Source organism: Schistocerca cancellata, chromosome 1 (assembly GCF_023864275.1).
Source record: "Schistocerca cancellata isolate TAMUIC-IGC-003103 chromosome 1, iqSchCanc2.1, whole genome shotgun sequence".
In the NCBI taxonomy this organism is placed as follows: Eukaryota; Metazoa; Arthropoda; class Insecta; order Orthoptera; family Acrididae; genus Schistocerca; species Schistocerca cancellata.
This window is the reverse complement of record NC_064626.1, coordinates 887,357,374-887,372,371: the sequence shown is the minus strand read 5'-3', so window position 1 is coordinate 887,372,371 and position 14,998 is coordinate 887,357,374. Positions and strand designations below refer to the sequence as shown.

The following is a 14,998-nucleotide window of genomic DNA, read 5'->3' as shown; positions in this document are numbered from 1 at the left end:
CACCTGCCCAATACACTCCACAAATGCTCAATAGGATTTAAGTTCGGAGAATGGGCTGGCCAGTACATTCGCCGAACGGCCTCTCCATAAGCACTGTGCACTACTGAAGCAAAACCAAAACTAACCTGCTGCTGGGAATGGAATTTTGGACAACTAATTGCTGTTAATTGTCCATTCCTTATTACCTTAAGTATATGATTTTGTTTGTTATATAAAAGTAACAGTTTTGACAAAATGGAAGACAATAATAAAACTCCAACATATTCACCTGAATATTTTGCTTTTATTTTCATATATACAGCTGTGTGTCTTTAAAAATGATATTTTTTACAAACAAAGTATGTGAATATAATAAATATTAATGAAGCAAATGCATTACAACTCTCAAATGCAATTATTTCACTTCAAGAAATGTAATGACAAGATGTGCACATGAAATGATTCATTAATTTCACTTTTCCTTGTACGCTTTTACTTTCATTTCTTCCCAGTTCTCGTCTGCGTTTTCTTTGGTGGAGCCCAACGGAGAGCTGTTGTGTCCACCACAAGCCTTGGTTTCTTAAACTGAGATGATTTTATATGTTCTTCCACAAGTTTAGGTGTAACACAAATGACATGCTGCCCTTTCCAGTATTTTACCATATTCATACTCTGCAGTGTCGATATTATGTCTGTCTGTGTTATACTCGTCATTTCACTGGAACAGGTAAAAGATCCAGTTCTTCAATTAAGAAAGATTATTTCTATGAATATTAAACACATAATTGACATGGTTTATAGATGTAAGAAATGAACAGCAAAGAAATTATCTCCTCTTAAAAATAATCTATGAATACCAGAGATGAGACCATGCAAATTCTGAGGAAAGTAATGTTTCATAATATAAGTAAACGTGAAAATAATTTTACACAGGCTCAGAGTGTTAGTATAGAAATAAATTCCTATCTTTCTTTACTATTAAGCAATCAGTCTTTGAGCATCTACAAATATATTCCTCGCATCTACAAATATATTCCTCAAGCCACAATACATTGTACAGTCAAAGATACTTCCTATTAATATATCTAAAAACAAAGATGATGTAACTTACCAAACGAAAGCGTTGGTATGTTGATAGACACACAAACAAACACAAACACAAAATTCGAGCTTTCGCTACCTAAGGTTGCTTCATCAGGAAAGAGGGAAGGAGAGGGAAAGACAAAAGGATGTGGGTTTTTAGGGAGAGGGTAAGGAGTCATTCCAATCCCAGGAGAGGAAAGACTTACCTTAAGGGGATAAAAGGACAGGTATACACTCGCACTCACACACATATCCATCCGCACATATACAGACAGAAGCAGACATATCTGTCCTTTTCTCCCCTTAAGGACAGGTATACACTCGCACTCACACACATATCCATCAGATATGTCTGCTTGTGTCTGTATATGTGCGGATGGATATGTGTGTGAGTGCGAGTGTATACCTGTCCTTTTCTCCCCTTAAGGTAAGTCTTTCCGCTCCCAGGATTGGAATGACTCCTTACCCTCTCCCTTAAAACCCACATCCTTTCGTCTTTCCCTCTCCTGCCCTCTTTCCTGATGAAGCAACCTTAGGTTGCGAAAGCTCGAATGTTGTGTGTGTGTTTGTGTTTGTTTATGTGTCTATCAACATACCAACGCTTTCGTTTGGTAAGTTACAACATCTTTGTTTTTAGATATATTTTTCCCACGTGGAATGTTTCCCTCTATTATATTCATACTTCATATTAATATTTACCACTCACTACCCTACAGCGAAAAATGACTGAGCTTACACGTGCTCAATGCTGACATTATTAGCACCTTACACATACTAAAAGAAACGAATGTGGGCAAAATGACAAATTGTTGTCACACCTGCAAGACAAGGTAATTGCAACTGAAACATGGCCAGTACACTTCTAAGACCACATACAATGCCATTGCACCGTTCAAATGACAAGCCAGAAAATGTTCCATGGCAGAACTGGGAGGAAATTAAACACTGAAATTCTCAAAGAGCAAGAGTTAAAGGAAAATGTGCAAGAAGTCTGGGGTACCAGTAGCACCAGCAGCATACATTTACATTGCTAGTGCTCAAATAATCACCTTATAGTTATGAAAGAAATCACTGATTGCAGAGTGAAACTTTTGAATTTCATTTTCAATGCCGGCATTGATTGTATTGTGACACATCTCTAACAGAGGGAATTTCATAAATATTAAAAGGATTAAGTTGCAGTGATCACTACTCAAACAGAGACAAAAAGGAAGGAATAAAAATCTGTTCCAGAGATAGTAACTATACTTCTGGGAAAATCCATCATTGTTCCATCTCAAGAAGGAGATACACCATATAATACAAAAATTAATTAATAAATTAAAAAGAGAAGACACTAGTATTGTAAGAAACTAGCCTGAAATTAAAAAAAATATGGTACACAATATTATAAACAATTGCATTGGTTGGAGCCCATGGATGATGAAGCAGTAAATACCAAACAAAACTACCTTTCAGCAACGCTAGATCAGCAAACAAAATGAGTGAAGTTGAAATGTGGCAATGTGATGAGCACAAATGTTCACATTCCAACTTAGTGTGATTTTTAATCTGCTATGTCAGTAAATAAGAGTGATGGATTATGGCAGAAGCAAATGCGGTTGCTGTACAAGCAACAAAACACACATTACAGCAAGTTTAATTAAGAGGAGCAAATCCAAATTCAGTTTGATATTGGGCATGAGGCAAGCCAGTGTGGATCGCAAGGTGACAGTGCTGAATGTTTCTGGAATGAGCCGAGCTGGATGTCTGTGCTGGGTCTCACTGACTTGCAAAAGCCACGAGGCGGAGGAATACAGCCACGGAAGAAGCGAACAAAGAACTAAAATGCAGTATCTATAGATGGAAACCCTTCCATATTGGAAAAGGTGGACTAGTCCTGCCAGCACCCTCCAGCAAAGAGGAAATAGTTTTTTCAATAAACCGTTAAGGTAAAACACGAAGCAGTAGCAAAAATTAGATAAAAGAATAAGTCCATAATTCACGTGCTAGACAGTCAATAAGGTCAAGTTTAAACTTAAGCAGGTTCAGTTTCATGAAAACGATTGTGGCTAACATCACAGTGGAGCAGAGAGAGGGCAGGGTGGTAGGAAGGCCACTGTTAGGGACTTGAAATTCTGGTGTCGAACTGGACACATGGGCATCAGTGTCACTAGCCCAGATATTGTAAATAAGGTTTGTATTTTGCTCAAATAGAGGCAGTGTGTGTGCAATCACTTGGGTGTAGGTTATGCAGTTTTATAGTACTGAATTAAAAGTTTGCTTTGGACTATGAAGATGGCAGAGGCATAGATGAATGTAGGTCACTTAGCAAACCTTATTCTGTGCAACAACACAGGTGCTGCCAGACATGGTTAAGTCAGCTGTTGCACTTGCTCTTGATGCTATACTTCTCATTTGTGGTCAAGCAATGATCAACAGTAATCTGTTGGTTACAATTGCTATGAATCTAAATGTGGGTCATTAGTGGGGCATGACTGGGTAGTTCTTTATCATTCCTTTGGAAAAGGTACTGGCTGTGTGTAAGGAAGACCTACATCTACATCTATGTGATTACTCTGCTATTCACAATAAAGTGCCTGGCAGAGGGTTCAATGAACCACCTTCAAGCTGTCTCTCTACCGTTCCACTCTCAAATGGCGCATGGGAAAAACGAGCACTTAAATTTTTCTGTGTGAGCCTCGATTTCTCTTATTTTATCGTGCTCATTTCTCCCTATGTCGGTGGTTGCCAACAGAATGTTTTTGCAATCGGAGGTGAAAACTGGTGATTGAAATTTCATGAGAAGATCCCGTTGCAACGAAAAATGCCTTTGTTTTAATGATTGCCACTCCAATTCACATATTATGTCTGTGACACTATCTCTCCTACTTCGCGATAAAACAAAACGAGCTGTCCTCCTTTGTACTTTTCCGATGTCAGTTACATCTGACGCGGAGTTTCTTTCTTCCATGTGTTCTGCCAATGAATCACAGTCTTTGGTTGGCTCTACCCACAATGTTATCTATGTGATCGTTCCAATTTAGGGTATTTGTAACTGTAATCCCCAAGTATTTAGTTGAATTTACAGCCTTCATATTTGTGTGACTTTTCGCGTAATCGAAATTTAGTGGATTTATTTTAGTACTCATGTGTATAACTTCACACTTTAGTTTATTCAGGGTCAACTGCCACTATTTGCACCATACAGATATCTCATCTAAATAATTTTGCAATTCGTTATGGTCACCTGATGACTTTACAAGACGGTAAATGACAGCATCAACTGCAAACAATCTAAGACAGCTACTCAGATTGTCTCCTATGTCGTTAATATAGGTCAGGAACAATAGGGGGACTATAACACTTCCTTCGGGAACACCGGATATTATTTCTGTTTTACTCGATGACTTTCCATCTATTACAATGAACTGTGACCTTTCTGACAGGAAATCACAAATCCAGTTGCACAAGTGAGGCAATATTCCGTAGGCATGCAGTTTGGTTAGAAGACGCTTGTGAGGAACGGTGTCGAAAGCCTTCTGGAAATCTAAAAATAAGGAATCAATTTGACATTCCCTGTGGATAGCACTCATTACTTCATGAGTATAAAGAGCTAGTTGTGTTTCGCAAGAACAATATTTTCTGAATCCATGCTGACTACATGTCAATTAATCGTTTTCTGCGAGGTACTTCACAATGTTAGAATACAGCATATGTTCCAAAACCCTACTGCAAATCGACATTAGTGATATGAGCCTGTAATTCTATGGATTAATCCTACTTCCCTTTTTGGGTATTGCTGTGACTTGAGCAATTTTCCAATCTTTAGGTATGGATCTTTCTTTGAGGGAGCAGTTGTATATAATTGCTAAATATGGAGCTATTGTATCAGCATACTCTGAGAGGAACCTGACTGGTATACAATCTGGACCGGAGGCCTTGCCTTTATTAAGTGATTTAAGCTGCTTTGCGACACCGAGGATATCTATTCCTATGTTTCTCATCTTGACAGTTGTTGTTGATTGGAATTCAGGAATATTTACTTCATCTTCTTTGGTGAAGGACTTTCAGAAAATCGTGTCTAATAACTATGCTTTAGTGGCACTGTCATCAATGACTTCACCTACATGGCAGAAAGAGCATTATACCAGTGAGGGCACAATTGGGATTAGCCTAATTGTGACAAGATTTATTACAACATTGAACCTGATGGATGGCTGCACCAGTGGCACAAGCGGTTCACGGAGGAGCATAACTGCACAGCCACCATCATAGTGAATTGTGAATCATACAGTATGGAAGTGATGGAGTTTGTATAAAGATTGGAAGAAGGTTTAACAGAGGCAAACACATCTTAAGAATATACATAAATTTTACTAGAACTTTGTTACTTTCTTAGGTAGTGGAAAAGCTTTACTTCTCCACATTACCATTTTGACTTGATAAGGATAAAGAATTCATAGGGTGGTGAACAATACACAAGTGGCAACACTGGAGGTATAGTCTGGTAGGTTACAAGTCAAGAAAGTATGGAGACTGCCTACACTGCTAATGTGCTGGTAAGTCACAGATAGGACCCACCACACATCAAAAATCAAATGTGTGTGAAATCTTATGGGACTTAACTGCTAAGGTCATCAGTTCCTAAGCTTACACACTACTTATCCTAAATCATCCTAAGGACAAACACACACACCCATGCCCGACAGAGAACTCTAACCTCCACCGGGAGCAGCCGCACAGTCCACGACTGCAGCGCCTTAGACCGCTTGGCTAATCCCGCGCGGCTCACCACACATCCCTGTAATGCTATTCCTTACCGTATCAGTCAGCCAAGCTGGTGCACGTGCGTCGTTACGTAGGAATTGCCATTCATCATGTCTTCTATTGCGATGCCAACGTTAGTTTTTATTTATTTATTTATTTTTAATCCAACAGGAGTAGGGCATTCTTCAGAATGCAGGTCGAAATGGAATCTTACAAAGTAACCACAGAAGAGATTCGGAATGGTTCGAGGAAGGTGCAAGCCAATAAAACACCCAGTAACAGTGGACTGCCAATTGAGTTTTATAAGAAATTTTGGTACTTATAGTAACATTGCTTTGAAGGCAATGAAACTGTTGCTGCGTAGCAATTACCAATAGTACTGATAGCCTACAGAATACCCATGAGAAGATAAAAAAAGTCCTCCCATTTCCCTCATGACATCTGATTACAAGCTCGTGGGCTGCATTGTAGCAGCTAGAATAAAAAATATACTAAAGAAGATAATACATAACAGCCCGGCAGCAGCTGTACCAGGCTAAACATCTTTGAAAGTCTAGTTGATTATAGAGGGATCACACTTACAGTGCAATACAACAACCAGATACAGCAATTTTAGCTTTAGGTCAATATAATGCCTTCGACAGGATTTCTCACCACTACTTTTTCCAACTACAGATATGGTGTAAACTTTATTCAAATGATTAAAAATATGCATAATCATCAGTTCTATGATTATTACCAATAGACGATACACCTGACAAACTACATATTGTGAGGTTGGTTCGATGGGCTGCCCTATGTCAAAGATGCTCTCTGTTATAGCAATTCAGCCACTAGTCAGAATTCATGGATTAAATCTGTACTCAAGCATAATAAAAATCATTGCATATGCAGACAATTGTGTCATCATACAATTGAATCAGGGCCTTGAGGACGTCAACAGCTGGGCCTTGAGGGCGTCAATAGCAGTGTACACAGGTATGAAAAAGCATCTGGTTCTAAGTTAAACCTCAGAAAAAGTAATCTGATGTCAATCAGGACTAGACTTAAAATGGATGAAAAGGCTTCATTCAGAGTACATGAGAACCTCAGACTGCTAGAAATAACATCAAGTAACTGCACTCTAGAAACAATGACGGGCAACTGAAGAACTGGTCATGATGAGAAGCTGTCCACAACACAACACAACAGAATTTGACGCATAGGGTACATTTTGTCAACAACAAAATATTATAAAAACATGTGGTTTGAAACTTCTTGGCAGATTAAAACTGTGTGCCGGACCGAGACTCGAACTCGGGACCTTTGCCTTTCGCAGGCAAGTGCTCTACTGAGCACTCGGTCCGGCACACAGTTTTAATTTGCCAGGAAGTTTCATATTAGCGCACACTCTGCTGCAGAGTGAAAATCTCATTCTGGAAACATATGGTTTGTTAGACAAATACACCCTTTGGTAGAAACAGTAGATAGAAAAATAATGGCTGCAATAGGCTGTTATAAAAAATGGCTTTGAGCACTATGCGACTTAACTTTTGAGGTCATCAGTCGCCTAGGCTGTTATACCCCGGATGGGTGAAATCTTCAAGGTGGGGATAAATGTCATAACCTCCTCACCAGAAAAAGGGGACCCTTGGGGCTAACAGGCGTCCAAAGAAAATGCACAGCACTTTTGATACAGAGAAATAATGATACGCGGACAGTCTGCTGAGTGTGGCTATAAAGACTTAAGCTGGACAATATCCATGTACCAATAAATTAGGAGGAAATACACAAAGCAAACAGCGGGACATTTCAGCTGGAAACTAACTACATCCACGCAAAAGCAAGCACAATGCAAGATCAAATCACTGCTCAGCCACACTTGCTGATGAACAACAATGAAAGAGTCAGCCATATGGAAGTAAAGTATCCCTTGAAGGGCTGGAACATAATCTAAAAGAGCATTCACACGGTCTTAGGAACCAAGATTCATTAAATACATTTGTCAGAAAGTGACATATGTAGAAAGTGTAATCTTACTGACACACAGATATGTCTGGAGAGAACGACGTCATATGGGAATGGTGTAGAAAGAATTTTTCTATGATTTGCAGAAAAGCATGACAGAACATCTCACTAACGTAAGTGCTACAACCAGATGAAAACCAGTATCCCATGACAAAGAAATATCCCTTGACATGGTTGGTAGGACATGCTCCACATTACTTGAATAGTGACCATGGAGAGAGATTGTATCTGGGCTAGAGAATAAACCTCACAGCACAGGCACAACTACTAATGAAAGATGTTAAATATAGGCAAAAGTATGCAACCTATATCTAAGCACTGAAACTAATGAAAATAAGAGGTGAAAAGAAAGTAGGAAAAAATGAGAGATAGAAATAAGAATGCTGATATTGCAGTGTGTCTGGTCAGCTGCTGCTGGAAGCTTCCTCTAATGAATTTGCTGTTCTTACCTTTGCTAATGGACAAAGTATCAACAAGGGCATGCTGTGTGGCAAGACAAATGAAGCATTTCAGATGGACAACATAGATGTGCCAGCTCACTTTTCTAAGTTAATGTATTTTATCGTATACCCAGTGGCATTGATTGTTTTGGGCAATCACTCACTGAAAATGGGAAGACGGTAAGTGACCATGTTTTTAAACATTCTATGCTGAATCAAGAATAACCATGTTAGTTTGGCGACAAGGGAAGGTACTCATAGCAAACCAGATGAGCTTGGTGACAAGGAAAGTTACTTGTAGTTGTCACTGACTTTTGGATGAGGCCAGTTTATTTATGTTTCAGTACACATGAAAAGACATTTGGTGCAATTTGATGTGCTTTGGACCATTGGAAGTGGAAGGAGGGGGAAGGAAATATGGAGTGCAAGGAAAGGAGTAGAAGCACACCTGCTCTGCCAGTTACATGTTATAGCCCCCTCAACAAAGAGCAAATACAGGAAAAAATTCATCTAGTTGCATATTTTTGTACAGTGTTAGGGCAGAGTGTCATGAAAAATATACTAAACATCCCAACCTGTGGGATGTGAGTGTTGGGGTGGAGGGGCGTTTAAAGGTCACTTTATTAGATATTTCTTAAATAACCCAAAAACTACAGCTTCTAGCGAAAATGTTTCCCAGTACAAAATTAAACTACATCAAATTTCCTTGAAAAAAGCTTCTATTCATTTTTTCTCTAGAACTAACAGTTTCCCCATTGCAGGGGATGGAAAAGTCACAAGTTATTAAACATAGTGTATTAATAGTATGAAATCAAATTTTTTGTTAAATGAAGTGTGTCAAGAACAAATATTAAATGATTGTGATTATCAAAGTACAATAGAACTGTGATGAGGAATCAGTTGAGTTCTGGAGATACGACTGGTGGCAGTGGGGTGGGGTGGGGTGGAGGGTAGAAGTGTGAGGGAAGGCAGGTTGCGAGAATCAGGTCACTTCTTGCCTCATTTGTGAATCTGCAAAATGTAGAGTGAGTAAGTAAGTCTCCACTCTCTCTACATCACTACGACGCAGGAAATAACTACATGCTTTTTCACAATCACCTACATACATCCTCTGTAATCCACTGTACTGAGCGTGGCAAAGGGCACCCTGTATAACTAGTCATTTCCTTTCCTGTTCCTCTTGCAGATAGAGTGACGGAAAAACGACTGTCTGTATGCCTCCGTATAAGCCCTAATTTCTCATATCGTATCTTTGTGGTCCCTAAGCGAAATGTATATTAGCCACAGTAGGATCGTTCTGCAATTAGCTTCAAATGCTGGTTCTCTAAACTTTCTTAGTAGTGTTCTTCGAAATGACTGTCTTAGTCCCTTCAGGATTCCTACTTCAGCTCCAGAAGCATATCCGGAGCACCTGCATGCTGATTGAACCTACCAATAGAAGTCTAGCAGCTCGCCTCTGAATTGCTTCGATGTCTTCTTTCAATCCGATCTGGTGCGGATCCCAAACACTCAAGCAGTACTCAAGAGTAAGTCACACTAACAACCTATATGCGGTTGCCTTTACATATTAAATACGCTCCTGAAATTCTCCCAATAAACCAAAGTTGGCCATTTGCCTTCTCTACCACAATCCTCACATGCTTGTTCCATTTCATATTGTTTCACAACGTTATGCCCAGATATTCAAACGGCGTTACTGTGTCAAGCAGCACACTACTAATGCTATATCTGACCATTACAGGTTTGTTTTTCCTATTGCTCCGCATTAACTCACATTTTTCTACATTGAGAACCAGCTGCCATTCATCACACCAACTAGAAATTTTTTCTAGGGGTCATGTTGTCGCAGTATCAGCACCCAACAACCACAGATTGCTCCTTACCCTGTCCACCATACCATTTATGCATATAGAAAATGAAAGTGGTCCTAACACACTACCCTGGGGCACTACCCTGTCTCCAATGAAAACACCATTGAGGACAAAATACTGGGTTCTATTACTTAAGAAATCTTTGAACCATGAAAACACCATTGAGGACAAAATACTGGGTTCCATTACTTACGAAATCTTTGAGCCAATCACATATCTGGAAGCCTATTCCATATGCACATACCCTTGTTAACAGTCTGCAGTGGGTACCACGTCAAAGGCTTTTTGGAAATCTAGGCATGTGGAATCTGCCTGTTGTCCTTTCATAGTTTACATATACCGTGTGAGAAGAGATAAAGCTGGGTTTTGCAAGAGCGATGCTTCCTAAAGCTGTGCTGATTCATGACATGAGCTTTTTGGTCTCTAGGAAATTTATTATAGTCAAACTCAGAATATGCTCTAGAATTCTACAGCAAACCGATGTTAATGATATTGGTCTGTAATTTTGTGGGTCCGTTCTTTTACCCTTCTTATATACAGGAGTCACCTGCGCTTTTTTCCAGTTGCTTGGCACTTTATTCCAGTCAAGAGATTCACAATAAATGCAAACTAAATAAGGGGCGAATGATGTAGAGTACTCTTTGTAAAATCAAACTGGGATTCCATCTGAACCTGGTGACTTATTTGTTTTCAATTCTTTCAGCTGTTTCTCTGCATCAGGAATGCTTATTACTATGTCATCCATACGGACCTCTGTGTGATGGTCAAATGGCAGTACGTTTGTATTATTCTCCTGCGTCAACGATTTCTTAAAAGTGGAATTTAAAACTTTGGTCTTCATTTTGATATCTTCTACTGTTAAACAAGACAGGTCAATGAGTGACTAGATGGAAGCCTTAGACCTGCATAGTGATTTCACATAGGACCAGAATTTTTTCAGGTTCACTGCCAATTTCTGAATTTCGTAATTAAACCACAGTGGGTCTTTTCCATTCTTAATACACTCACTAGGCACATACTGATCCAGAGCACGATTCACAATCTGTTTAAACTTTACCAATAATTTCTCAATGTCCATCATTGTGGAACTAAATGATTGCAGTTCGCTGTCTTTGTGAGATGCTAACGATTGCCTATCTGCTCTTTCTAGCAGAAAAACTCTCGTAATCCTCTTGACTGATTTATTAACTTTCATAACCATAGTCGCTATGATGACATCGTGATGACTAACCCGATCTCTGTACTGACACCACTGATAAGGTCCAGCTTGCTTGTAGCTACAAGCTCAAGATACTTCCACTACATGTGGGCTGCCAAACTAGCTGTTGAAGACAGTTTTCAGGAAACATGTTCAAAATAACTTCAAAAGACTGTCTGTCTGAATCTCCTCTAAAGAATCCATACACATCCTAGTCTGTACTTGGTAGGTTAAAGTCACCACCAACTAGTATTACACGATCCGGGTATTTATGCACAACTGTCCACAGACTTTCTTCGAATGACTCTAGAAGCGTCACAGTGGGGTCGGGTGGTTGGTAAAAACATCCAACAATTAACTTGGTTTCACCTACCTGTTATGTGTGGCCAGATAACACTCAATTTCAACCTCAGCAGAGACAATATTTTTGTCAACTACAATGTACACTCCCCCTCCTATGGCGTCTAATCTGTCTTTCTGATAAACATTCCAAGACTCACTAAATATCCCAGAGCTTTTTACTTCAGGTTTTAGCCAGCTCTCAGTCCCAAGAATAATTTGAGGTTGAGAACTTTCCTTGAGAGCAGTAAATTCGGGAACTTTGTAACAAATACTTTCACCGACTCTTCCGCAGCATACCTTGTAAATCACTGGTGATGCAGTGTGCACACATGCCTGGAAAGTGTTTTTTCCCCACAAAATGCATTGAGTGCAGACATGTCTAGGCAGTGTTTATTTTCCACAAATCACGTTAACACTAAATGGAACATAGATATTAGTTACTAATAAAACCACACATATGAATAGAATCTACTTAAATCCCTGCACACCTCCTTGTGCTGCTAGCAGGGAAATTGACTGTTAGTCATCGTGTATGACTGTTGTGTCTCTCTCCTGGCAAATCTCAGTTGCCCACTGTGAGAACTGCTCGTTCTTCAGTTTACACACACAATAATCAACTATAACCTAGCCAACATTTCCTGTCCAGTTCTTTTCACGTGAGTAGACAAAATAACTTTGTGCTCATGTTTAAACAGTAGAGTGACTTTCAGTTTATTAAATGAGTTTTTATTTGCTGTAATTAAGAGAGTTTTTATCTAAAATATGTTCCTATGAACAATGGCTGAGAAGTGTTTCATCTGTGATGGTGATGTTGTCAGTGACCTATGCAGTGTTGGTGAGAAAGAATACATGGATTGGTAAATGTCACTTATTTGAGAACAGATGGAAAAGCAGATAATTTGGGCAACAAGAAACACATTGTTGTTCATGTACCTTTCAGAAAAACGTACATCGAAGATAAGTCATTTAAAAGATTTCCGAGGGAGGCTGTTTTAGAGGAAAAGCATTAAATGCCAGCTGGAGTCAAATGTTTGCAGTCAGCTGAAAAGAAATTTGATTTTAAAACTAGCTGTGTGTTTTGTGCAGAAACAATTGATGATAAATTTTTTGATAAACAGAATAAAAAACCCCAATCGCTGCAGGGAAGGGTTTACAGTGTTCAGTCCTTCAGCTACGATAGCACAACTACAGTTCGTGCAGAAGAGATGAAGATGAATGGAGACACACCGTCCAAAGACATATCTGCCCTGTTAGGGATCTACATGCTACAGATGCAAGATGTCGCAAATACTGCTTTACAAATTTCTTTATAGGCTGAGAACCTAAATTGAGAAAAAGCTGACAGCCTGAGGTTGAAGGAATTAATGCATCAACTGAAGAAATATTCAATTATATAGAGGGAAATGATGATTGCCAGTTCACCTTAGACCAGCTGATGGAGCGAGTTCTGGGAACATTACCTCATATAAAGAAAGTCAGGAACATACTGGGAGAAAAGTATGGGAATTGTGAACTTATTTTTGCAGAAACCGTCCTTCTCCTCTATGTGTTCAGTGGGTGTGGCATGACTTCTGTCATTTAAAATAAAAGAAACAAAGGACGGTTAAGCTGTTCAGTAAAATTCCTATGCAAATGAAGATAGTATCAGATGCCATCAGTAACCTCCTGACACCAGTAGAGAACGTCGCACAGGCTAGTGAGAAAATGTTTCTGAAATTTACCAAGCACCTGAATATCAGCAACATCTGAATAAATTCTGGAATGCTGCATTTCTAAAAGCATCAACAAAGACATATCCATATTCTCCCTCACTGCCACAAACAATAGGAGCTGTGCACCAGCACTCTTTTAGAGTTTATTTACAGGTATATTAAATTCTTGTTTTTGCATAATGCTTTTTACAACACCATTTCTAATTACTTTCAGGTGTTTGGTTACTTATTTACAAACACAACAATGGCCCAAAAAACCCCTACCACAGATTGAATCGGGATGGAACCGAGGGGAGGATGGACTACTCTAACCAAAGACTCCGTAGCACCCGAAGTTATACTGAATAACATCTTTTGCCAATGTTCTACTGGCTGTGGAGGATGATGTGGATGCCGAAAACCCAGCATTACATGCATACATGCCGTGGTACATGTATGGATGGTGCACCATTATTTTTAATAATTTGCATTTTTCCATCCCCTGTAATGTGGAAATTATTAATTGTAGAGAAAAAATGAACTTGACCGTTTTTGCAGGAAATTTAATCTACTGGGAAACATTTTCAAGAGAAGCCATGGTTTTTCAGTTATTCAAGAAATACATAAGAAAAGTGACTTTTAAACACTCACCCACCCCAACATTCACACCCCAAAGGTGGGGATTTCCATTATGTTGTACACAACACTCCCTCGTACCACTGTACAAAAAATTTCTACTACACAATTTTCCCCCCCTAATTTTCCTTTGCTGACTGGACTCATAGAGGTGAATGTGACATGTCATATACTAGGCTGTTCACAATTAAACCAGCTGTAGTCGTTAAGCTGTTAGTGGATTTCTCCACACTTTCAGAGGAAAGGTCGATTGGGTTAAATTGCATAGTTTCAAACAGATTAGAAAATAGCTACTTGATGAAGACGTTTCATTGAAAGGTATAGAATCCTTATGTCAGATGAAGAAGTCACCGACGAAGATGATACTGAAAGTGATTTTGGGGATGATCCAATGACACTGCTAGAAAATGTGCCAATTTCAGAAAGTGGTTCAGCATTACGTAGCAGTGACGAGAGTAGTGGTTCCTCGTATTACTATCAAAGAGGAATAACACAAAATTTCCTGAAGGTTACTTCACTGTGGCTTACAAAGTCTGGACAAAGCAGCCAAGAGGAAATGATCCTCCACAATGGTACCTTCCTGGTGTAGACCTAGATATGTCCCCTAGAGTCAAATTCACAACTGTAATAGCACAAAAAAGAAATTTAAAAAGCAAGAAAATTTTTTTTAAAAAACCACCTTGTAAAGTTATGACAGAAACATGAATGAGAAAGAATAAAGTAAGAGGTATGTGATTCCGTTTATCATAATGCAAAAACAACATGAAATTACACATGGCAATACTACAAATTTGGCTGATGTTTTTTAAAGCACAAATTGATCCAAATAACCTTAACATTCAAAGCTTTCAAAACATGGCTGTAGTGGTCAGGGGAGGTTGTTTCTCACATGATGACATGTAAAGTTGACAGTGGATCTGTTGGTAATGCCACTGATATACAAAGGAAAACTGGTGAGTAAGTAAGGTGTTTCACTGGATAATATAATTTTACACAGAGCAG

The 14,998-nt window shown here is 39.1% G+C and overlaps 1 protein-coding gene across 1 annotated transcript in view; it reads right to left on the bottom strand.

Moving 5' to 3' along the window:
• Positions 1-271: 271 nt before the first annotated feature.
• LOC126190693 (histone acetyltransferase KAT8) overlaps positions 272-14,998 on the bottom strand; it is a 104,111-nt gene continuing 89,384 nt past the window's right edge. The window contains exon 7 of the mRNA XM_049931155.1: positions 272-697. Within this exon, the coding sequence (XP_049787112.1) occupies positions 478-697 (220 nt within the window). The 3' untranslated portion in view covers positions 272-477. The remainder of the gene's footprint in view (positions 698-14,998) is intronic.